This window comes from Theropithecus gelada, chromosome 15, assembly GCF_003255815.1.
Source record: "Theropithecus gelada isolate Dixy chromosome 15, Tgel_1.0, whole genome shotgun sequence".
Classification (NCBI taxonomy): Eukaryota; Metazoa; Chordata; class Mammalia; order Primates; family Cercopithecidae; genus Theropithecus; species Theropithecus gelada.
Window position 1 is genome coordinate 85,595,709 of NC_037683.1, and position 26,429 is coordinate 85,622,137.

Sequence of the window (26,429 nt, forward strand, 5' to 3'; positions counted from 1 at the left end):
TCAAAAAAAAAAAAAAAAAAAAAAAAGCTCCATTATTCATTTCATCTTTTTACCCTTCCTCCTGTGATTCTTAGTGTGAGGGCAGAGAATCTCAGTTTTATATCCTACACAATGCATAGCATCTTACTCATAAGAGGCACAAATAAGGTTTTGTTTTGAGAGGAGAATGAGAGTATCTTGCAATAACTAATTTACATCAGGTATTCTACTATACTTTATCAATATTTATGCTGGTTATATTTCTAATTTTATCTGTGCCTATCAGTTAGTTGTCAGTAGCTTTTAGTCAAAATCCCGTACCTACCACACCCTAATAAACACCTGCTGTTTTTGCTGCCCAGCATCCATTCACCTTCTTCTGGACACTATATTCCAAGTTTTCTGGGAACCCCACACTACCTACCCTGACTGCCTGTACTTCCTCACCTACCTGCTCCTTAACTAACAGATGGGGCATGAGATCCAGATCAGAGTGTCACATGTCACATTGCCCTGGCTATCATGCTTTTGTTATTGTTGTTAGGGCTGGGCATACCAGCCTATTGTGGCAAATAAGATGATGAGTTTGGTTTTTGTATTTTTCTGAAACTTTTGGGAAAGGTTGCTTCACTTTTTCTTCACCTGAATTTGAGAGTATAAAGTCTACAGCTGTTGTCATCATCTTGTGATCATGAGGAGGGAGATGTCAGATAATGGAGTGTGTGTGGAGGAGAGAAGGAGAAGGGAAGAGAGGGAAAAGAGGAGGAAAGAGGGCAGAGAGAGAGAGAGAGAAGTTGGGTGCTGTATACCTTGATTGAACCTGCAACAAAGCTGCGCTGTCAGAAGAGAGGGTGACCGTAGATTTTTCGTTGTTGTTGTTATGCAAAACAGTACATTCCCATTCCCATTTAGACTGTGGAGTTTTAGCTGGTTTTTGATTGATTTTGTAATCAATCTTAGGATGACATGAGGAATGGGTAAAAATTATACATATGAATGATAAAATTGACATTGTACTATTATGTGTTCTGGGCCATTAAAATATTTCTCCATTGAAATAAGTATAGCAAAATGTCTCATATCTGGAAAAGACTGTAATTAGCTAAAAGGAAGTACATTCCTCATGGCACCAAAATGTTAAATGCCTTTCTTCTAAGTCATGGTGACCTGAATCCATGTAGTCTATAGTCTGAGATCTAAGGGAAGTGAAGTCCGTAAATAAAAATGAGAAGAGTCATTCCCGACCAAACAGTAGCTTACACCTGTAATCCCAGGGCTTTAGGAAGTCGAGGCAAGAGGATCGCTTGAGGTTTTCTGTCACTTTCAGCCTTGTCTGAACTTACATGTGCTCCAAACGCCAATCACGTGTTCTTCATTTCATAGCATGTTTTGCTAATATGGACACTATGGCAATTTTAATGCTCCATGGGGGAGAATGAGTGATTCTGAACTGGAGTTTTATTGTATATAACATAACATTAATTTGTCTAATATTAATATTTACTGATTCCCTATTGTATGCCATTCCACAAAGAATTCCAAAAACACAAACCACACTTCCAAAAGCAGCAAGAAAAACTGCTTCTCAGAGATGGTTTCTTCCCTCTTATTAGGGCTGGATTCTTGTCACAACTATAGTTAGTGGGTTTTGCATTTTATGTGGAAGAGTGTTATATAAATGGTTAATTTCATTTATATATAATATTAAAAATCATCCCTTTAGAAACATACACAAAGGAAGTTTTGACACTCATAGTTTTGCGAATAAGTTTAATTTTACCTATTCAAATAATATTGTGAGAATTCCTTAGAACTTTCTTTTTTCCTTAAAATCATTGTTACGACAATTTAACTTGAGCTTCAGTTGGTTTTTACTTTCCGTATGAAATTTACACCTATCTAAAGGGGCACTAATTGTGTAGCATCTGTCGGGATGATAATGTTTGGCTTTCTGCTAGAGTGGAGTCCAATCTCATTATGGTTTCCAGGAACATGCATGCAACGACTCTCAGCACGTTGGCTAGCATGCATTGTTAGCTGGGGTGAGCGTCTTTTCACTTTAGATCCACTGTCAGCTCAAACCAGTTAAGCTGCACATTAATAACTTTGGGAAAAATCAATCCTTCTCCGAGATCCCCAGAATGAGAGCCTAATAGGATTCATTTCATGCCCTAGGTCTCAGTTGTCAATGTGACACATTGGAGATGTATAGATTCTTCTATTTCAAAGCAGAAAAGTGGCAAACTAGCTCCCAAAAATGTGTGAAATCATTTCAGTAGCTTCCCGACCCTACTTCAATATTGATCAACTTGGAGTCCCAGGGTGCTTAGGAGGATTGCTCAACAAATTCAAGCTGTGTTTCTTGAGTCTCTAACTTTTCACAAAGGTTTAACAGAATTTGTCCAACTTGAGATAGGTTGCATGGGCTAAGTAAAATGTTAGACCTGCTTTTGGTTTGAATTACGTGAACTCGACATGCTAGACAGTTGATGTTCATCAGAAGCTCTGATTGGTAGTTATTTTGGTCTTTGATGAATGAAAAGTGGGGAAATCTTTCATTTAACAGCTTTTATTGAGTTTCTATCTTATACTAGTTTTCTTGATACAATGTAAAACTTAAGGTACGTAAGTAGCAGAAATAAGGAAATGAATCCTTGGGAGTAAAGAAGTATGGAACCAAATGGCCGAGCATGGTGGCTCACCCCTGTAATCCCAGCACTTTGGGAGGCTGAGGCGGGTGGATCACGAGATCAGGAGTTCAAGACCAGCCTGGCCAAGATGGTGAAACCCTCTCTCTACTAAAAATACAAAAATTAGCTGGGCGTGGTGGTGGGTGCCTGTAATCCCAGCTACTCAGGAGGCTGAGGCAGAGGCAGAGAATTGCTTGAACCCGGGAAGTGGAGGATGCAGTGAGCCAAGATTGCACCACTGTACTCCAGACTGGGCGACGAGTGAGACTCCATCTCAACAAACAAAAAAAAGAAGTATGGAACCAGTGATAGCACGTGACCTTTCATCTTGCAGATGAAGAAACCAAGGCCCAAAGTAGAATGACTTTGCCAAGGTATCATTGGCTTGTGACTGAGCTGGAATAGGAACCTATAGATAGTGATTGCATGTATTGCTTACTTTTGATAGTAAAAGTGGAATACCTTTTTCATTTAATTAATTAATTATTTTATTTATTATTTTTCTTTTTTTGAGATGGAGTTTTGCTCTTGTTGCCCAGGCTGGAGTGTAATGGCACGATCTTGGCTCACGACAACCTCCGCCTCCTGGGTTCAAGCGATTCTCCTGCCTCAGCCTTCCCAAGTAGCTGGGATTACAGACATATGCCACCACTCCCAGCTAATTTTGTATTTTTAGTAGAGAGGGGGTTTCTCCATGTTGATCAGGCTGGTCTCGAACTCCCGACCTCAGATGATCCACCTGCCTCGGCCTCCCAAAGCGTTGGGATTACAGGTGTGAGCCACTGTGCCTGGCTAGAATACCTTTATAATCCATGTTGGAGCATAAATGTACACAGAGTAACACAGGCCAAGAATTTTTTTTTTTTTTTTTTTGAGGCGGAGTTTTGCTCTTGTTGCCCAGCCTGGAGTGCAATGGCACAATCTCAGCTCACTGCAACCTCCACCTCCCGGGTTCAAGCGATTTTCCTGCCTCAGTCTCCCGAGTAGCTGGGATAACAGGCATGCGCCACCACGCCCGGCTAATTTTGTATTTTTAGTAGAGACGGGGTTTCTCCATGTTGGCCAGGCTGGTCTTGAACTCCTGACCTCAGGTGATATGCCTGCCTCGGCCTCCCAAAGTGCTGGGATTACAGGCATGAGCCATCGCGTCCGGCCCAAGAATATTTGCTTTGAGCCTGCTGTCATGGTAGGAAGCTGGAATCAGCTAAATTTTACTAATGTGCTCCCTGATTCGAGGGATCAGCAGTATGAGTAGGTGATGGAAGCCGCTGCCTACATGCTACTTAAAACCTTCCAGCCAGAAAAATATCTCCCTGCACCTGTCTGGCACAAAACCAAAGTCAAGTTGCAACTCATTCCTCTCATTCTGTTTTCCCTTTTTCTATAAAATTCAGGTGAAATGTATGCATTTCTTCAAACTTAATTGCTATTCTAAGAAGTAGAGGTAGCTTTCCTCTTCCCTACTTTTCTCATCTGCAAACTTCTAGGCTACTATCTTTTGTCTTTTCTATATTTGAACTTTTCTAAGTAAACCACAAAGGTGCTAATGGTGATAATATATCTGGATAGTGAGATAGGGTATTTTAAAATGTTCAAATCTTAAAAAATAAACATATGCGGCCGGGCGCGGTGGCTCAAGCCTGTAATCCCAGCACTTTGGGAGGCCGAGACGGGCGGATCACGAGGTCAGGAGATCGAGACCATCCTGGCGAACACCGTGAAACCCCGTCTCTACTAAAAAATACAAAAAACTAGCCGGGCGAGGTGGCGGGTGCCTGTAGTCCCAGCTACTCGGGAGGCTGAGGCAGGAGAATGGCGTAAACCTGGGAGGCGGAGCTTGCAGTGAGCTGAGATCCGGCCACTGCACTCCAGCCCGGGTGACAGAGCGAGACTCCGTCTCAAAAAAAAAAAAAAAACAAAACATATGCCTATTTTTCAAGAGTAATATAGTAGCTATTTAAAAATAATAGACTTCTGGCCAGACGCAGTGGCTCATGTCTGTAATCCCAGCACTTTGGGAGGCTGAGGAGGATGGATCACTTGAGGCCAGGAGTTCGAGAGCAGCCTGGTTACCAGGGTGAAACCCCATCTCTACTAAAAATACAAACATTACCCGGGTGTGGTGGCAGGCGCCTGCAGTCTCAGCTACTGGGGAGGCTGAGGCAGAAGAATCACTTGAGCCTGGGAGGCGGAGGTTGCAGTGTGCCAAGATGGTGCCAATGCACTCCAGCCTGGGCGACAGAGTGAGACTCTGCCTCCAAATACTAATAATAGTAACAATAGACTTCTTTAAAACAAGTAATGTTAACTAGTACACTAGAGCATTGTTATCAATGTGTCACTTCAACATCAATCATTAAGTGCCTTTTATTATATTCATATCATTTAAGATTTGACATGTAGTATATATAATAATACGACATTCACTAATTATGCTAGGGAAATGTTACAGTAATACTATGAAAGCTATTAATTCCTACTCCTAGAGGTGGCAGAGAGAAAATATATTAGTGTAAATTCCATATGGGTAAGACAATATCTGTTTCATACATTCATACCCACAGTGCTTAGCATGGTGCCTATCATAATATAGATGTCCAATAAATATTTGTTAAGTGAACAAACTGTTAAAGAATATTTATAGGGACCACCACTATATTCTCATAAAAATTGACAAAATATGGATTGAGCCATCTCTCTATTGTCAGTAAATACAAAGGTGGGATACTCACGGGCATAACTACACTATATAGATAAAGTAGTTTGGGGGGGCCAAGTGTGCTGCTTCCATGGATAGGCAAACCCGGGTTCTCACCTAAGAACTGGAAAATGGAGATCATTATGATTTGCTATCCATTAAGGCTTCCTACTCAGAAGAACACACAGTTTTAAAAGGAATGCATTTATCCTATCTCAAATTTTTGGTGTATCTTTTTTTTTTTTCCTCTCTAAAGCATAACGAGCTTGTCAGAGTTTCCATGGTGAACACAGGGCACCATGGAAACTGATAGATTTAGCTACACGAAAAGAATAAATAAAATAGGCAGGCATTTATTTCACTGTACAATGACAACTTCTCTCCTAGATAAGAGAGGGAAAGTGGCTTCTCATTTAAACTGCCTCCCTGCACTCTGTACCTCGTGAAAACCTGAGTTATTCTCACCGGCCCATTCTACTGACCTACGCTGATTGGATTCTTGTTTTTCTCAAAGTCTATTATTCCCTTTAGTTTTACTGCAGGCTAGATCGGAGTGTCACCAGCAACTGTTGGAAAACCATGTACAATGTGAAAGTTGTAGATGACAGCCCACAGTGCAGTGGCCAAGTGAGTCATGGCAAAACTGAATGAACCGTTTCTGGGAGTTTACTGTGATGAGACAATGTGTGAGAACAACTGGACTCAAGATCCAAGTCCGTCCTATACTAACTGCATAGGCAAGCCAACCTCCCTGAACCCGTTTCCCCATCTGTGGAATGGTTAAAATACATCCTCTTCCTATTTTATAGGGTTGTTGAGAGGCTCAAAATTAGATAGTAGAGGAGAAAGCCTTTTCAAACAGTCAGGTTCTATTAAGCAAGAAGGACTGACTGACTAAGCTGCAGGTATAATTACATTCACAAGATGACCAAAATGTCAAAGCTAATCACGCTATGGTCTAGGTTTTGGCCTCAGGCAATTAGAGGGTTAGAACCCGCTGATCCCACCCCAGTAGTTGGGGAGTTTGGGGACTACTTGGCTCCGTTTGAAACAGAGAAAATTGAGATTGTAAGAAATGAAGCTTTTAAATTTTTCTGTATGTTTGAACATTCTCATAAAATGTTGGAAAACTAAATAAATGAAATAAAACTCATCCTTAAGTTCTAGTCCCAGTGAATTGTTCACCATTAGCACACACCCACTATAACCTCTTAATTTTTACCATTAAAGCATCGCCTGCAATTCAATATTCATATAAATCTATGGAGCACCTCCTAATGACCAGGGACTGTGTTAAGGGGATACACAGAAAGAAAGAGGACATGGTCCTTCAGAAAAGCACAATCTTCTTTGGGGTATAGATGAGTAATGGAACGATTACAGCACCCCCACAAACTCAGGGGAGGAAGACTTAACACTCTAGAGCAGAAATGTAAAGATATCCTGGATAAAGGTGAGGGGGGTGGGGGGAGTGGGTGGGACAATAAGGCAGACATGGTATAAAGTGGTAAAAGGGCACCACAGGCAGAGAGAAGAGTGTGAGCAAAGCGGATTCAGAGCATATGGGAGAGTGGAGGTAGCCAAACCTGAAGAAGCAGCCAGGGAATATTCCATGCCAAGGCGGGGTTCTTTTTTTTCTGAAGGAAGTGATATGTGGGGGTGGAGCACTAATGGTTCTTGGGCTGTGTTCTGAAGGTGAATATGAAAGCTCTGTATTCCCTTTTTCCTCCAAACCTCTGTAGCCAGGATAATATTCCCCTGGGGATACCAGAATGGGAGTCAAAATTGCAGGAGGACCAGCAATTTAAAGGAGTTGACAAGTCCGAGAGTGGAGTCTCACCCTGTTGCCCAGGCTGGAGTACAGTGGTGCAATCTTGGCCTCTGCCTCCCGGGTTCAAGCGATTCTCCTGCTTCAGTCTCCCTAGTAGCTGGAACTACAGGTGTGTGCCACCACACCTGGCTAATTTTTTATATTTTTGGTAGAGACGGGGTTTCACCATGTTGGCTAGGCTGGTCTTGAACTCCTGACTTCAAGTGATCCACCCGCCTCGGCCTCCCAAAGTGCTGGGATTACAGGAATGAGCCACTGTGCCTGGCTGGGAAGCCAAGACTTCTGACGTGTGGTTGAGCCATGCTGCCAGGCAGTATAGCACCCAGGGCTTCTGGATCCTGGGTACCGACAACTTGACTGGGAATGGAAGCTCAAAAGAGCTAAAATTTACCTGAGGAGCACTAATGCCATGTCACCTGGAGGTTCATGGCCAATCCTTCTGTTTAAGACGATTAATTTTTTAAAAGCATCATAATGACTACTCATCCTATAAACCAGATAGTAACCATATTAAAAAACATCAAAATAAAATTCTCTACTTAGTAATTCCATTATCTCAACAGAATAACATGCATTGTTTGATGTACCTTTTCAATTCTGGCCAATATGCTTATAGCTTTTCATGATTTTAATCATAGCATAGAAGCTTTTTTTTTTTTTTGAGACGGAGTCTCGCTCTGTCACCAGGCTGGAATGCAGTGGCGCAATCCCGGCTCACTGCAACATCTGTGTCCGGGGTTCAAGCAATTATCCTGCCTCAGCCTCCTGAGAAGATGGGACCACAGGCACGTACCACCACACCCAGCCAATTTTTGTATTTTTAGTAGAGATGGGATTTCACCATGTTGGCCAGGATAGTCTCAATCTCGACCTCGTGATCTGCCCACCTCGGCCTCCCGAAGTGCTGGGATTACAGGCGTCAGCCACCGCGCTGGGCGAGAAGCCATTTCTGAAAGCTTAACATTGTGGCTCTATACTCCCCTATTGTTTTTAATAACTGTAAAATATCAAGTAGATATATTCTAGTTCCTAAAACTAGTCTCTTTTTTTGACATTTAGGTTTTCATTAAAAAAATTATTAACCGTATCTGTTTTAGGAAAGTAATACATCTGTTGGAAACATCTAATTGAATCCTGTCTCAAAAGCCATTTTCTTCACCTTTCTGTCTGAGGTTTTTGTGTATACAAGGTCAAGGGAATGTTTTCAGTGTGCTGGCTGTTTCTACTGCCGGGAGGCAGTGTGGTCGGCAGAATCAGGAGAAAGTGACAAGGAGCAGGGACACGTGTAATGACCTCAGCTGCAGAGATTCCTAATTCTGAGTCCCTGGTAGGGTGACCAACCATCTGTGTGCATGGTTCTGAGGGTCTTCCTGAATGGCCTGACTTTCAGTGCTAAAACCAGGAAAGTACCTGGTAAACCCAGATGAGTTGGTCACCCTAGACATTGGTTATGGGGAAGCTGAAGGAACTGAGAAGGGAATGAATCATTTTTGTAAGCCGGTTCTGTGTCATAAAAGCAGCAATTCAGAGAAAAACTGCTCACACACTACAATGAAACCCTCACCCTTTATGTAGGTGTCGAAATAGTTATTTGTCTCAGGCTATGGCTCTGCTCACAGAAAAACCATCCATTATTCAATAAACATGTATGGAATACTGGCATTGTTCTAGGCATAAGACACGTCCCCTGCTCCTGTGGTGCTTCTGTTACTGTTGTGTGTGTGTGTGAGAGTGTGTGTGTGTGTGTGTGTGTACACTGGGGAGAGGGAAACAGGAGTAAACTAAAAATCACGAAATAAATAAGGATGGATACAATAAATGCAATGGCAGAAACAAGATGGATTAGTGGAGTAGAAACTGCTGGGAGTCCGATGCCACTAGCTTGGTGGTCAGGAAAGGTGACTCCAAAGAGCCTGACATTCGAGACAAATCAGTGGTGAGAAGAGCCGCCAAGTGAAGAGCCACAAGAGGCATTACGGGCAGAAGGAAGAGCACGTTAGAGGGCCCTGAATGGAAGCCAGCTGGGCTTCATGGAGAACTTAGTGAAGGACCCAGTGGTCATTGTTTAGGGTGGGAACGCTGACCCTAGTTATGACCTAGCTCCATTTTCACAAGAGGGGATGATAAGGACACCGAGTCCCACGTGTCTTGTCCACAGTCTCTTGATTCCCAATTCAGCACCCGAGCCCACGCTACAATTACTGCCTATTTGACTTAAGAACTTAATTTTCTCCCCTGGTACAACTGGAAGTAAATAAAAGAGATTCATTTTACACGAGAAAAATTGGTATTGGAATTGTTTGCGGACAAATACAAGAACCAAAAACATTAGCCTCAAGGTGAAGAGAGGAACCTTGGGGTCCACAATGACACCCAGTTCCCCAGAGACGTGTTGTAAGACATGCTTCCAGAACCTTCCAGGTGAGGACCAATACGAACTCTGCAGTCCACAGAAATCGAAAATGAAACTGGTCATAAGGTAGGCAGCCCCAGCTGACCTTTCACCTGTCTCTGAACTAATGCAAGTTCAGGACCTGAGTGCTACAGGTTGAAGAAGTAAGTGATCCTAAGAGTTGAAGGGTCAGAGGAGCCAGGCTGACACAACTCACAGAAGGTGGAGGAAGCTGATCTTGTGAGCCTCAGCTGTGGTTGATCTTGATAACTCAAAGAGTTAACACATCCAAAACTAACGCAAGGGTGGGGAGAAAGACCACACCCCACGGGAGCGCGGAGCCAACTCGCGGGAGAAAAATCCTATTGGCATTGAGGAGGTAGGGAGCCAGCCCCTGGGCGCGGCCTGCACGGTACCGGCAACCGCCCGGGGAAGCGGGGGCAGGACAAGGCCGGAGCCGGTGTCCGCCAGGCAGCCGCCCGCAGCTGCAGAGAGCCCCGCTGCGTCTCCTCCGCGTGCGCCCTCCTCGCCCCGCAGACCCGCGCTGCGCTCCGCCGCTGACATGTGTGCCGCCCAGATGCCACCCCTGGCTCACATCTTCCGAGGGACGTTCGTCCACTCCACCTGGACCTGCCCCATGGAGGTGCTGCGGGATCACCTCCTCGGCGTGAGCGACAGCGGCAAAGTAAGCAGGCGCGGGTTCGAGCGCACTCCGACGGGCGGGAGGACAGGTGCAAGGAACCCGGCGCGGTGCTCCGCGTAGCCCGGGGTTCGCTCGGTGCGCAGGGAGCGCCGCGGCTCCGGAGTTTAACTTGAGTCTTTGGCTCTTGGGCAACGCAGACAGAACCCTGGCGCTAGGCTCGTGGGCTGGCTGGGGAGTTCCCAGAAGCCGGGAGCAGTGGCGTGCTAACGCCACAACTGGCTCGACAGCAGTCCGGGCTGCGGGAGAGCCGGGAGCAAGGATGTCACACCCCGCTCCCCCGCCCCCCGTTCCAATCCTAAAATACCGACAATAATCTTCAATCTTGCTTCAATCATCTTTGTTTTCAACACCTAGCACTGTGCCTGGCACAGGAGGCTCTCCATAAATGTGGTTGAATTTATTGTGAAAGAAATAAGAGGAGGGGTCATTTGATCGATGTTGTTTAGCGTGTCCAGAACATAGAACAAATAGAACTGATTTCATTCACCCTATCATTCAACAGAGATAATATACTAACGATGCAGGCTCCACAACTTGTAATACTAGACGGATAGTCCGAAATAAATAATTCATCCATCTCTTTTCCTTTCTGTCTTTCTTTCTCTTATACACACACACGTACACACACACACACACACACACTCCATAGCCATTTGCATCAAAGCAAGCAGTTCCATTTTAACGTTCAAAATGTCTTCTTTGAATGTATCTTTTACACTTCCTTTTCCAAAATCAGGATTTCTACAAAGGACACAGGTAACTTGATGTCTAATATTTCCTGTTCCATACACACATATAGTGACTATATCAGCCATGGCCTGGCAAGTTTGATAAGTGAAACCATTCCATTTTTAGAAGAAAAAATGATAAAATAAATATGGAGATGGGATTTTTTTGAGCTGTTTTCCAACTACCAGTTTGGTTAGCAAAAGTACACATACTTGTGATTTGTCAAGTTGAAGATACTATTCTTGACTAAGATGCCGCTGAGTCGGTGACAGTTTTGAATCGTGACTCTTACATTTGGGGGTAACTAAACACTGTTTTCTCATGATGCTTTAAAAAATACTCTCTTTATGCATGTTCAGGGAGCCTGGTGTTGTGTTTCCAAGGTGATAAAACTCAGAGCTCTCCCAAATGGGGAAATTCTGGTAAACCCTGAGACTGATGAACCCATGCTTGGGGACTTGGTCCTCAAGTTTCAGGGAACTCAGGTTTGGGGCAAGTCCCAGGAAGCAAAAGAACGATACTGCTAAACTGGTGTAAGATTAGAGGTGTTAGTTTAATCACAAGAAGCTGTTCAACTCTTAGGTTTCTTTTTTAAAAGTTAATTTCCCACATCCGGAATTTTAATTGGTAGGGTAGCAGGCGACTGGCTTTACCAATGGAGAGGAATAAGAAAAAGAAGTAATTTATCTAAAAAATACCTTTTGTGTTGCTTGTACAGAAGAAGAATAAAAGAGTTTCCTGGCCGGGCTCATGCCTGTAATCCCAGCACTTTGGGAGTCCGGGGAGGGTGGATCACGCGGTCAGGAGATGGAGACCATCCTGGCTAACACAGTGAAACCCCGTCTCTATGAAAAAATGTAAAAAATTAGCCGGGCGTAGTGGCGGGCGCCTGTAGTCCCAGCTACTCGGGAGGCTGAGGCAGGAGAATGGCGTGAACCCGGGAGGTGGAGCTTGCAGTGAGCCGAGATGGTGCCACTGCCCTCCAGCCTGGGTGACAGAGCAAGACTCCGTCTCAAAAAAAAAAAAAAAAAAAAAGAGTTTCCTGAACATGCAATTAGTAGTTGAGTCAGGGAGTCTATTCCTAACTAAATATCATACTGAAGTTATAAATTTAGAAAACATGCCCTTCCGCCACGAGACAAAGTTACTTAGGAATTGAATACAAAGGTGAGTTAGTCACTGGCTGGAATGTATGATATAGAGCTCCTGAACCAGTGGATTGCTAACTGTTGCTCTCCTCTCCTTCTAGGTGCAAGGCAGTTGATGCCTGGCTGTGTTTAAAGAGAGGGCATGCCATACATGTTTCAAAACTTGACATCCCCTCTTTCGAAATGGAGAATGTCTTGTTTTTAGAGTTTAGAGAGGGCATGCCATACATGTTTCAAAACTTGACATCCCCCATTTCGAAATGGAGAATGTCTTGTTTTTAGAGTTGCTGGGATAAATATGTTATTTATTTAAACATTTCAAGGTTCAAAAAAGAAAATATACCTTTGGAATAAAGAAATATGTTGAATTATTATGATCTGTAATTTTTTTTTTTTTTTGAGACGGAGTCTCACTCTGTTGCCCAGGCTGGAGTGCAGTGGCGTGATCTGGGCTCACTGCAAGCTCCATCTCCTGGGTTCATGCCATTATCCTGCCTCAGCCTCCTGAGTAGCTGAGGCTACAGGCGCCTGCCACCACGCCCGGCTAATTTTTTGTATTTTTATTAGAGACAGGGTTTCACCGTATTAGGATGGTCTTGATCTCCTGACCTCGTGATCCACCCACCTCAGCCTCCCAAAGTGCTGGGATTGCAGGTGTGAGCCACTGCACCGGCCAATGATCTGTAAGTTTTTACTGCTAAATTTTTAGGAGCTCAAACCTTGCAATGAATCAGAAATATCTAGGGGTGCTTGATAATATGCTGATTTCTGGGCATCATCCTCAGAGACTCTGAATCTATAGACCTGGAGTAAGCCCCAGAAAGTGGCATTCCAACAAGCATCCCAGGAGATTCAGATGCAGGTAGCGGGTGGATTACATTTTGAATAACTGTAGCACATAGTTCCTGTGATGGAACAAGTTGTGTGAAGTATCAGGAGCTTATTTCTCCATTGCAAGCTCAGATCTGGGGTAGCATCTCAGCAAGAGGGCACACAGCTTACTCTGTCCTTCTGGTCTCCCTTTTAGACTTTATTCCTTATTTTGTATAACTTCATTTAGGCCCAGAGAATGCTAATGACTGACTGCTCTTAATACATTAAATTAAAGCTCATTCGAAAGCAGGTTAATTAAAAGAAATTATCTAGCCAACTTTTTGATATAAAGCAAAATACAGAGTTAGACTTTCTGCTCAAGTAGCATGTAGCTTTTAAGAATATAGACTCTAACATGTTTAATTCATTTGCAAATATTTAATCTTGAGATATTGCATGCTCAAATATTACTAAGTTGCCTGATTCTTCCCACACACATCAGGGTCGGGTTGACAGTAAAGATGCATAAAGATGCCTCGGGCCTTTTAATGCACACTTACCCAGAAACAAGTGAGGAAGAGATTAATTTTGGGGTTGTGCCCTGGGGTGGCAGGAGCAAGTCCAATGGAGAAATAGAGACTTGGGTTCAGGTCAGAGTCTCTACCACTTACCTGTGCTGAGACCATAGGTGAGACCTAACCTGACTGAGCCTCCATCTCCTCATTTATAGAGTCAGATTTCCTTTTGCTATGTATTACATGAGATAACGTATGAAAATGCCTGGCACTTAGTGGATACTTAACATGTACCATGTTCATTCTATTCCCTTTGCCTCCTAGCAAATCCTTAACCACTTGCTCACTGTGACATTTTTGCATGTTTTCACAGGTTGACATGCTAAGTGGTAGAGAAGGAAGCCATGGCCTGTGATGAACTGTATGGGGTAGTCGCAGAACCTTAGCTTTTTCTTCTCACTGCTTGTGTCATTGACCCTCTGGGACCCAAAGATGCACCTGGGAAGAAAGATCAAGAAGCATTTAGTGCTAGATTCACTAGCATGCTATCTTTAGTATCTCTTTTAGACTTGACAATGCCATTATTCCCACTAACAGATGAGAAAGTTGAGACTTGAGGTCATGCATTCAGATATGGTGATGGTGTAGCTGGATTTTGAATTAGTATGGGCCAAAGGCCATGTTCTCTTTATTATAGCTGCTTGCTTCTCTAGGGCACAGTCCCAGACCTCAACAAATCTGCACTTTGGCAAGGGAGCTAAGAATTGTAGCTGTAATAAAAGTGGACTCATTGCTAAGCCAAACACTGGGCTTATTGCTGGAGATAAATTAATGAGCAAAGTATGCAAATACTGCCCTGCCCTCTTGAGGTTGATGATCTAGTAATAAATTAACAGAATCTTCCACGACCTATCAGAACTTGAACTTGTTAGGGAAGCTTTCCCTAGTGAGAAGTGACATTGAAATTGTGATGTGAACAATGAGAAGTTAAGTAGGTATATTAGTCAATTTTCATGCTGCTGACAAAAACATACTCGAGACTGGGAAGAAAAAGAGGTTTAATTGGACTTACAGTTCCACATGACTGGGGAGCCTCAGAATCATGGTGGGAGGTGAAAGGCACTTCTTACATGGTGGCAAGAGAAAATGAGCAAGATGAAAAAGTGGAAACTCCTGATAAACCCATCAGATTTTGTGAGACTTATTCACTACCACAAGAACAGTATGGGGGAAACTGCCCCCATGATTCAGGTTATCTCCCACTGGGTTCATCCCACAACACGTGGGAATTATAATTCAAGATGAGATTTGGATGGAGGCACATCCAAACCATATCAGTAGGTAAGGTGGACAGGATTTGAAGTAAAGAAGAGCCTTCTAGGTTGGGAGAACTGCCTGTGCAAAGGCCCTGGAGTAAGAAGGAATGAAACAGTCAAGGTAGTTAGAGTCCAAAGGTTGAGGAGAAGGCTAACACAGGGTAAGGCAGGACAGGTAGGCAGGGCTACGTTATTGAGGGCATCGGGGATGGTGGAATTGTGTCATGATTATATTTTGTGGTTTATAAAGGTCATTCTAACTTCAGGATAAATGCGTTGAAAAGAAGTTGAGTGCAGACAAAGAGGTCAGATAGGAGCCTGTTGCAGTATTTAGGTAAAATGGAATGTGGTTTAGATGAGAGAGGCAGTGTAGTTATCAATTGAGATATGAACTCCTAACAGTACCACTATCACTTACTACCTATGTGAATTTGATCAAGTTCCTTATCATTTGTATCTCCAAATTTCTTTATGCATAAAGTAATTATTATGGTCTACCTGATAGGGTTGTTGAAAGGATAAAATGGATTAATAAGTGTAAAATACATAGAATAATGCCTGGCATGTAGTACATGTCCATTAGACTTCAGCAGTTACTGTCAGCAATGAAGATGGAGAGAGGTGGACAGAATCATTAGCTATTTAGATCAAGTTGACTGGATTTGATGATAGCTTCCATATGTAAGGTTGGAAGGCAAGTGCATCAAGAGTGGTTGCAAAATGTCTGTAAATGTTTGTAAATAGTACAGTGGGGCACAGGTTGACCAGTGATAGGAAAAGCTTCCTGAAGGAAGTGGTAGTTGAATTGGACCTGTTAGGATTGGAACATGCAAAAGAGGATTATATAGCCCTAGTGAAAAGAGTGAGCCAATGATCTTCAGTTCTGAAGACTGCTGGGAGGAGAAAGAGTTCTTTCTCACCTGAGACTACTTTACAGAAGTTCTCTCAGGCTGAATCACAAATCCTAGTTATTGTGTATCATCCTTTCCTCCACCTTCCTGCCAAGCTCAGCAACTCAAAATATGCTGTTGGTCCTGAGAAAGGAAATTGGGCTAAGCCCTCCCTTCTGAGGCTGCTGAATAGGAGCTTGGCTTTCATCAGAAAGGTGCTTTCACTCCCAATTATCACAAGATCACCTTGCAAATTCCCATTTTCTAGAAGGCTGATTGCTTGTTCAAAATGCTCATGGCAAACACTGTTGGCTACCCACTCAGCAGTCATGACCTCTTTTTCGTTATTAACACCTGAATTTGATCAGCCCATAATAGACTCAGCCTGTGGATCCATCATGGTGTAAGCCAGTCACGGTAATCCTATCTCCATTTACCAGATACTTATTCTTCCAGCTTCCTAGTAGCTGAGGGTGGCCAATGGTAACATTCTGACATACAGGAAGTTTGCTCAGAAGCTTCTAGGATGTGAAGGAAGAGAAGCCCTGCCTTTTTTGGATACTCTCATATGAAGAGAAGATACTTGGAACTGCTGCTGCCACCACGTGAGACTGTGAAGAAAAGGTTAAGGGGATTTTAGAGACAGCAGCCCATTCTCTAACATCACTGAGCGGTTGAACTACCCCTGGAACTGTCTACCAGCAGACTTTTTTTTTTTTTTTAGATGGAGTTTCGCTCTTGTTGCCTCGGCTGGGGAGTGCAGTGGCGTGATCTTAGCTCACTGCAACATCTGCCTCCTGGGTTCAAGCGATTCTCCTGCCTCAGTCTCCTGAGTAGCTGGGATTACAGGCACCCACCACCATGCCCGGCTAATTTTTTGTATTTTTAGTAGAGATGGGGTTTCACCATGTTGGGCAGGCTGGTCTTGAACTCCTGACCTCAGGAGATCCACCTGCCTTGGCCTCCCAAAGTGTAGGGATTACAGGTGTGAGCCACCGTACCCAGCCCAGACTTCTTTTGTGAGATATGAAATGTCTTTATTGTCCAAATCTCTGTTAGTTGGGTACTGTTCATTGCAGCCCAATGCACCTTCATTACTACACTGCTTTTCAATGAACAATATTTTACACTTTACAGTGATAGCTACCTTCTTCTTCTCCTTATTGGCCTTTCCGGGCACCCATATCAATAGTCAAGCCCAGCCAATTTTCCTCTGGGATATCTGTGTGCATATTCACTTCCATTGCCCCCATCCAGCCCTTTACTGTCTCTGAGCTAAAATATGACAGGAGACACTTAACTGTTTTCTCTCATTCTAATATTTCCCCCACATTACTGACAATTGTTTTCTTGGACCATGGGTAGTATCATGTATTTCCCTCTTCTGTAGCCATCTATTGCCTCTAAGGTTCAAATGTCCTGGAAGAGGTTCTAGACATTACATTATTTGGTCCCAGCCTGTTCTCTAATTCTTTCTGTTACGTCATTTCTCTGTCTGGCAAGTGGGAATAGGATTACCGAGACTGGTTTACACCATGTTGTATCCATAAGCCAAGGGATGTCTATCCATGCAAATTTCTCCCTGTTTTCCAGCACATCATGTCCTTTTTTATGCCTCCACATTGTTGGCACCAATTTCTCTGCCTGGAATAGTCCTCCTTTTTATATCCCTATTTCCATTTTACTTCTCTCAAAATGAAATCTTGCTCTCCCTTTAAGGCCCAGCTCTGATCTTCTCTTTTTCACAAAGGTTTTTTGACCACCATTCCCAAGTTGAAATAAATTGCCCCTTCCTCTGTTCTTCCATAAAATTTTTCATAAATTTCGAATCAGTATTTTACAGGTAGTTAAGAACATGATTTCTAGAGTCCGATTATGTGAATTCAAATAAAAACTGTGCTACTTACTTGGACAAATTTTCTGACATAGCTGAGCCTCAACATCCTCATTTAAAAATGTGGATTAAGGCTGGGCGCAGTGGCTCAAGCCTGTAATCCCAGCACTTTGGGAGGCCGAGGTGAGCGCATCATGAGGTCAGGAGATCAAGACCATCCTGGCTAACACAGTGAAACCCCATCTCTACTAAAAATACAAAAAATTAGCTGAGTGTGGTGGCAGGCACCTGTAGTCCCAGCTACTCGGGAGGCTGAGGCAGGAGTAAGGCGTGAACCCGGGAGGCGGAGCTTGCAGTAAGCCAACATCGTGCCACTGCACTCCAGCCTGGGCAACAAGAGCGAAACTCTGTCTCAAAAAAGAAAATGTGGATTAATAGTACCTTGATAGAGTTGTGAGGCAAGTGAGATAGTATGTTATTATTTTTCTTTTTCTGAAGTAATTATTCCAATTTGCCTTGGATTAAACTTAGTTTTACAGAATGTTCTCACTCACTGAAATGATTTAAAGTTTTTGGAAAAAGAGAGGTGAACTGGAGAAAAGGTAACACTAAGTCATACTGTATTTCAGTCACTCTGCCAAATCCCTTACAAATCAACAACCTTGAGACAAGGTAAGGACACCATCACCACCATCATCATCATCATCATCATCTCTACTTACAAATGAGGAAATGGAGGCTCAGAGAGTTATTTGGCTGCAGTCACAGCAAATAAGTGGCAAAGGCAAGACTCAGAGCCATGCCTGTCTGATGTCCAAGGTCTGTGCTCTCCAGGAGTCCCTGCTGTCTTCTGTCATGGAGAGGGCCAAAACTCTATTGTCCTTAAGGCCCCTTCAACATTGTCATGTTGTTTTAGCACATAGTAGGTAGTCAGTAAAGTGTGCTGAATGTGATGTGTAATACAAAAACGAGGCAGGCAGATCATGAGCTCAGGAGTTCAAGACCAGCCTGGCCAACATGGTGAAACCCTGTCTGTACTAAAAATACAAAAATTAGCCTGGCATGATGGCGGGTGCCTGTAATCCCAGCTGCTTGGGAGGCTGACAGGGGAGAACTGCTTGAACCCGGGAGGTGGAGGTTGCAGTGAGCCAAGATTGTGCCACTGCACTCCAGCCTGGGTGACAGAACGAGACTCCGTCTCCAAAAAAGAAAACAAGAAAAAAAAAATTAGTCTGATAGAACAAACCTTTCTCAGCAAACCCCACCTTAAAACCCAACTGTGTCAATATCAGTTTATTTGTAGCCCATTGATTCATGAATTTAAAGAAAAATTGGGCTGGGCGCAGTAGCTCATGCCTGTAATCCCAGCACTTTGGGAGGCCAAGGCGGGCAGATCATGAGGTCAGGAGACGGAGACCATCCTGGCCAACACGGTGAAAGCCCGTCTCTACTAAAAATACAAAAAATTAGCCGGATGTGGTGGCGGGTGCCTGTAGTCCCAGCTACTCAGGAGGCTGAGGCAGGAGAATGGTGTGAACCCAGGAGGCGGAGCTTGCAGTGAGCGGAGATTGTGCCACTGCACTCCAGCCTGGGCGACACAGTGAGACTCTGTCTCAAAAAAAAAAAAAAAAAAAAAAAAAAGAATATATTCATCACCCCAAAGGGAAACTCGTGGCCCATTAAGCAGTTACTCCTTATTTCCTCTCTTCTCCTCTGCAACAATCACTAATCTGCTTTCTCTATCCACTTGCCTGTTCTGGATGTTTCAGATAGATGGACACATATAATACATGACCTTTTGTGTCTGACTTTTTAGACTTAGCATAATGTTTTCAAAGCTCATCCATGTTGTGGCATGTGTCACAATTCATTCCTTTTTATGGCTGAGTAGTATTCCATTGTGTAGATATACCACATTTTGTTTATCCTTTCATCAATTTATGGACATTTGAGTTGTTTCTGCCCTTTAGCTATTTGTCAGCAGTGCTGCTATAAATATTTCATGCACATGTTTAAAAAACCAGCTGGTTAAAAAAAAACTTTGTATGGCTTCCCATTGCCTAACCCTGTGATAAACCCAGGCTTGGCCTTGCTGACTGTTTGCCCAACCTTCCATGTTGTTACATTCCTTTGTGTCTTTGTCCATGCTCCTTTTGCACCTTCCATCTGCTGGATGGATACACCTTTCAAGACTCAATTTAGGTGTTACCTCCTCAATGAGATCATTGCTGACATAGCTTCCTGCCTTCCTTCCACAGGCAGAGTACAGTGGTGCGATCTTGGCTCACTACAATCTCCGCTTCCTGAGTTCAAGCAATTCTCCACCCTCTGCCTCTCAAGTAACTGGGACTACAGGTGTGTGCCACCACACCAAACTAATTTCTTTCTTTCTTTTTTTTTTGTATTTTAAGTAGAGATAGGATTTCACCATGTTGGCCAGGCCAGTCTCAAACTCCTGACCTCAGGTGATCTGCCCACCTTGGCCTCCCAAAGTACTGGGATTATAGGCGCGAGTCACTGCCCCTGGCCTGTGTCCCACTTTCTACTCAGTGTCTCTTTACACCTCTTACTCGATCTCATGAGTCTCCCCAAACCTGACCTTGAAGGCAGGTTCACGACTTTATCACCTTTGTGTTTACAGCCCTTAACACATGGTAGGCACTCTGATGAATATTTCTTCAATAACCGGTGCTTGGATTTTTTTCACCACAGGATAACCAGGTTATCATCCAAATAACCAGTTGTTTGAATAAGAACTCTGTTTTTTTCTAATCTAATGCCAATGTATTTGGCTACTGGGAGCTGTAATTAGTTTTATGTCCTGGTGAGTAATTAAGAACCCTAGAAGAGTACATTTTAATTAGAACTCTGAGACCTCATAAAGTTGTCAAAGGCCTTTAACTCTGACTATGTTAAGGACCTGCAATAATGTAGATTACAAAGGCCTGCTTGCTTCTTTTGGTTTTGTATTATGGTTTTATTATGGTTTATTAATTATCTGCTTTTTCATAAGATGGTAATTTACTTGAAATGTTGCCTGTAAGTGCCACTTAAAATTTATAGTCCTGGAACATGGTAGGACCCTCCATAAGCAATAGCTCTTATTATCCATCGCCTGCCCATCACAGTACTTGACACAGTGCTTTTGTGCAAAATCAACATTCAATACATGCTTTTAAATGAAACAATGAATAGAATGGGTATATGCTCTGCACAGAGTAGACAAGAAATAGTTAATCAACATTCTCAGATGGTTGTAGCCAATGTGCTTGAAGGTGCAACACAAGAAGTAACATCGTTGGTGACTTCCACACACTGAGGCAGAGTTTTTCTCCTGCAGAGTTTTTCTCCTGAGCTATTTAACTGATAAATTGTTTCCTTTCAGCCTGTGTAGAGTAGTCTCATGTACCCTTTAACCCTTTTGGGAAATGCAAAACACAGAAGCCATTCCGGGTTCCTAGATGAGTGGGGACACTTGTGCCTCCTCACCTTCCTGCAGAGCGCAGACTCAATGGTCTGTGACGCTACTATGCTTGGAGCTCATGAGAGCTGACAATAGCTGAGGGAGAGCAAGGATCTCAAGGTCTTAGGCATAAAATGGTAAGCAAAAGAGATGCGGTTCCTGCCTTATTTGCACTCGGAGTCAATAATCGAATTAGTATGGATCAGTATACAATTTCTAAAAGGAAAACATGCAGAGTGCTCTGGAGATGTAAATCAGAGGACTTGGCTTATTTTGAGGAGATGCTTCAAGAACGTAACCCCAAAGAAGTCATGTTGGAGCTGAGTCTGTAGGTTAAATGGGAATTAACTAGGCACAGAGAGGGAGGACCCAGAGGGGAGGAGGAACCAGGAACCATGTGGCAAAGAATGGAGGAAGAGGAGGTGGTGGAACTAGATGAGGGCAGAGAGAAATAATAGTCATTCCCATTAGCCCAAGAGCAATGGAAAGCCTATGAAGGGTGTTAGAGGAAGATGGGTCAGATTTACATTTAAAAAATATGTTAAAAATAATTTCAGAGTAAGGAGCAGAATGGAGCAGAGCAAGACTAGCTGCTGGAAGAGATGAGTTAGAAAATGACTGCAGTGGACCACCAAAAGATGGTGCTAGGGATGGAGAGAAACAGGGAGACCTGTGAGAGGAGAAGGGGGCAAATCAATGGGATTTGATGACGAATGGGTAGGGAGGGAGAGGGAAGAGCTTTCCTGGGTTTTAGGCTTATACAACTGGATGGATGTGGCTGTCACTGAGTTATTGAAGTCAAATAAAATACAGAGACAAATCTCTGACATGAAAACATTTCATTTGGGAAGAAAGAATTGCAATTTGGGGGGCATGCACACAGACCGACTGGCCTTCAGTATGTTCCATGAACAAAGAGAAAGTTAGAAGTTTTATAAAAAGAAACGTTGCATATTGCTCTTTGAGAAAGTTCATTGGCATTAATAAGGTTTGAGGGAGCTGATAAGTTTTGATTGGTAAGTGACAGTAACAGGTACAGTTCTTTTTTTTTTTTTTTTTAAGACAGAGTCTCACCTCTGTTGCCCAGGCCTCGGCTCACTGCAAGCTCCACCTCCCGGGTTCATGCCATTCTCCTCCTCAGCCTCCCCAGTAGCTGGGAGTACAGGTGCCCGCCACCACACCTGGCTAAGTTTTTGTATTTTTAGTAGAGATGGGGTTTCACTGTGTTAGCCAGGATGGTCTCAATCTCCTGACCTTGTGATCCGCCCACCTGGGCCTCCGGAAGTGCTGGGATTACAGGTGTGAGCCACCACCCCTAGCCAACTATCTTAAAGTCACAGGAGATTGTTTCAGCAGCTGTTAGATAAAACTGTGTCAGGTGCAGGAGGCAGTTTCAGGTGCAGGAGGCAATTTCAGCAGCCAGGCTTGCACAGAATTACATTCTTGGAGCAATGTTTTGTTCCCTGAGTGCTTTTACCCCTGACCTCTCTGTTTTAGTTGGGTATGACAAGAATGACACATTTGTTGATTAACTTTCACATAGGGAAGAGAAGAAGAGGTCCAGCCAGGGAGGGTGGATCCAGAGGTCTGCTTTGGTCATGGTGAGTTGAGATGCTTTTGTGACATCTACATGGAGATTTGAAGCAGACGTTGACTTGCTGGTCTGGAGCTCAGAGGAGATATCTGAATGGGTGATAGAAAATATAGAGTAAAGGTTGAGAAGACAACAGGAACTAGACTAATTCCTGTTGTTGAGTTTAGAGTAAAAGAGAATGAGTAGGATGAGGACAACCCAAATGTCAGAGGAAGACACAGGAGGGTATTGTCTTAGAAGCTTGCAAGAGAGGGGAACATTTCAGAATGGAGGGAGTAGGGCAGCTGTCATGTTAGACATAAGAACAACAGTGGAAACATATCCAATGGATTTAGAAACCTGAGGTAACTGTTGACCCTAGGAAGCTTATTTTAGCACAGACAGAGGGTGGCAATCAGCTTGGATTGGGTTTTGGAATGAGTGGAAGACAAGGACATGCAGAGTGGAAGACCAGGACAAGTAATCACAACTCTTTTGAGATTAAAAAAAATGTGTAATGTTTTATCATATGAGAAAAATAATAAATTGCTTCCAACAGTAATAAAATACAAATAAGTTACATACATTTTATTCCCCCCACTGCTTAAGTTATCAGAGGACTTTTATACAAACATTTGCACTTGTAGCATTCTGAGGAAAAAATGCTCTGGGTGGGCCGGGCGCAGTGGCTCACGCCTGTAATCCTAGCACTTTGGGAGGCTGAGGCGGGCCGATCACGAGGTCAGGAGATCAAGACCATCCTGGCCTAACACAGTGAAACATTGTCTCTACTAAAAATACAAAAAAGAAAAAAAATTAACCAGGCATGGTGGCAGGCACCTGTAGTCCCAGCTACTTGGGAGGCTGAGGCAGGAGAATGGCATGAACCCAGATGGTGGAGCTCGCAATGAGCTGAGATCACACCACTGCACTCCAGCCAGGGCAATAGAGCGAGACTCTGTCTCAAAACAAAACAAAACAAAACAAAACAAAAATGCTCTGGCTGTCCTCTGTTCTTCAAATACTTTGCTTAGGTTTCTGTGAATCTTTAAATTTCAGGTGACTTAAGTGTGCACATTCAATCTACTGGGTGGTGCCTCATGCCTGTAATTCCAGCACTTTGGGAGGCCAAGGCGGGTGGATCATCTGAGGCCAGGAGTTCAAGACCAACCTGGCCAACATGGTGAAACCCCGTCTCTACTAAAAATACAGTTCACTTGTGCTCATATTCCTGTATTTGTATGATTTCTCCCAGCCTTCCTGTATTGTATGGTGAATAACTTCTTTCCAAGGATGTTTCAAAAGTTAAGAAAGCATGCTGCTGTTGTCCATTTACAAATACTTAATTAGTGTCAGAGCTTAGAGTTAGTTGCAGCCTTCTTAATAATCATTTTACTATTTTATCTCAGAAATATAATCTAGCATTTCAGCATCACTGGAAATCTCGGTAGGTAGTCAGTATTTTTGTTTGGAAGTACAGGATACCAGTAGTGAAACACTTTGTTTTATTAACATCAAGCAAGTAAGGCATTATTTTCCTATACATGTGAGGTTTGAAATGAAAACAAGCAAAACCAGGTAAGACAATAGAAGCAGACGTTTTCTGTGTTTAAAAATGTGATTGGTATGTGAGGTATGTGTAGGGAATGGCTAAAAAGAAAATAAAAATAAATTTTAAAATGCAGTTTGGGTTGGGCACGGTGCCTCATGTCTGTAATCCCAGCACTTTGGGAGGCTGAGGCGGGCAGATCTTCTGAGGTCAGGAGTTTAAGACCAGCCTGGCCAACATGGTGAAACCCTGTCTCTACTAAAAATACAAAAATTAGCCGGGCATGATGGCGGGTGCCTGTAATCCCAGCTACTCGGGAGGCTGAGTGGGGGGATCTGCTTGAACCCAGGAGGTGGAGGTTGCAGTGAGCTGAGATCGTGCCATTGCACTCCAGCCTGGGTGACAAAGCGAGACTCTTGTCTCAAAAAAAAAAAAGAAAAAAAAAATGCAGCTTGTTCCTAGTGAAGCATTTTAAGATTTACCCCTTCCCCAAGGGAAGAGAGAAAATCTTACCCTTCCTTCTCTTCCCCTTTTCCGGGTGAATGACTGTACAATGAAGATTTAATCTAGTTGAGAAAAACAATATATAGATGACTCATATACAACCTTTGTATGTATGAATGGAGGTTTGTATAATCATTTTTTTTTCACTGTCCTGACAAGTGGGAAGGAGAAAAATAAGATTTATACTAGATTTATTTCAGTGGAGATTAGAAGGAAAACTATCCCTGTGATCTAGACAGGATTGGATGTTTCAAAAGGGCCAAATCACTGAGCAGGTAGAGTAAGTGAGAAAACAATAAGAGAACAAGATTTGGAAAGGAAATGATTTAACAATTACACCAGTGTCCTCACTCGTATGCAAGAGTTGAAAAAGTTGACCTCATGGAGGTAGACGGTAGAATGATAGATACCAGAGACTGGGAAGGATGTGTGGGTGAGGGTGGGGGAATGAAGAAAGGTTAGTCAATGGGTACAAGTACAGCTAGATAGAAGTTATCAACAATGTATTATACATTTCAAAGTAGCTAGAAGAGAGAACTTGAAATGTTCCTGACACATAGAAATAATAAATACTCAAGATGAGGGATCAGATACCCTGACTTGATCATTACACATTCTATGCATGTAACAAATATCACATGTACCCTATAAATATGTAAAATATTATTTATTGGTTAAAAAACTTAAAAATGTAATTGTGCCAATATAAACTTACGTATCAATTTATATTTGTTCATGTATTTTGACTTCTCCATCTTACTGTTCACACTCTTAATGCCCTTACTCTGTTTTCTCGCCTATATATACCAGACTCATCGCTTCCTCCAGAAACACCTTGGTTATTCTGTCCTCACCAATTTCATTTTTCTCAGAGTTTTCACAGATCAGTCCATAATGCCAATTTGGTGCTTAGAAACATATCATTGTGCATTGTTCTCGATTTTTCATAGGCATGTAAATTTAATTTTCTCTACCAGAAAGTAAATTCTTGAAAGGCAAAGATAATTTTGAAACTGACCCAATAGTTCCACAGACAGGTTTTGTTGTTGTTGTTGGGTTTTTTTTTTTTGATAAACATAGAAATTGACACTTTTGGTCTTAAAGCCTGAAACTTACATATGTTTTATTTGAGTTCCTTGTTCAGGAAATGACCCCTAGGCCTCTCAAAAGTATCAAAGAACTGAAACTGACCAGATATTGCATCCAGACAATGAAATGCCAGGCCTCTCATTCATCATGATTGCTTCCTTACCCTTCTGGAGTTCCTGTTTCCTCACATCTTTCTTCCCTGCTACATAAACCCCTAATTTTAGTCCATCAGGGAGATAGATTTGAGACTGATCTCCCATCTCCTCATCTGCAGCACCCGATTAAAGCCTTCTTCCTTGGCAATAATCATTGTCTCCATGTTTTGGTAACAATTTCTTACATATTTACCTGAACCCTTAGCAGTTTCATGGGCATACATTTAAGAAATATAGGATTCCTTGAATTGTTATCAGTTGAAATGCTGCATTTCTGAACATGGCAAAAACTGGTCTAAGAAGCACAGCTTAAGCAACTTTCTGTTCAATCCTAGTGTTTCTGCCCCCAGCCTCTGCCTGCAGTGTGTGATTGGCATACACCCTCTCACAGGCCCTCAGAATGCACAGGTCTAACTTTCACAAATGAACCTGGAATAATTTGTAATTTTGTAAAATGTAAATTAATTTGTAATTTTGTGGAGGTGTGTATTCAAGAGCAGCACACTGGTGTGCTGATCAGTGTCCCTTCACCAGCCAGCGAGCCTTGCCTGCTCATCA

At 42.9% G+C, this 26,429-nt stretch overlaps 1 protein-coding gene across 4 annotated transcripts in view; it reads left to right on the top strand.

Annotated features, from left to right (window-relative positions):
• Nucleotides 1-9,943: 9,943 nt before the first annotated feature.
• Nucleotides 9,944-26,429, top strand: part of GDA (guanine deaminase) — a 113,107-nt gene continuing 96,621 nt past the window's right edge. For 2 of the 4 annotated variants that reach the window (XR_003115925.1, XM_025359457.1), the window contains exon 1: nucleotides 9,950-10,275. Coding sequence is in view for 3 of the 4 variants with exons in the window: in XM_025359457.1 (XP_025215242.1) it covers nucleotides 10,153-10,275 (123 nt within the window). In the remaining variant the exon portion in view is untranslated. Of the gene's footprint in view, nucleotides 10,276-26,429 lie in introns of all 4 variants that reach the window. The other 2 variants (XM_025359458.1, XM_025359459.1) reach the window with 2 other exon arrangements.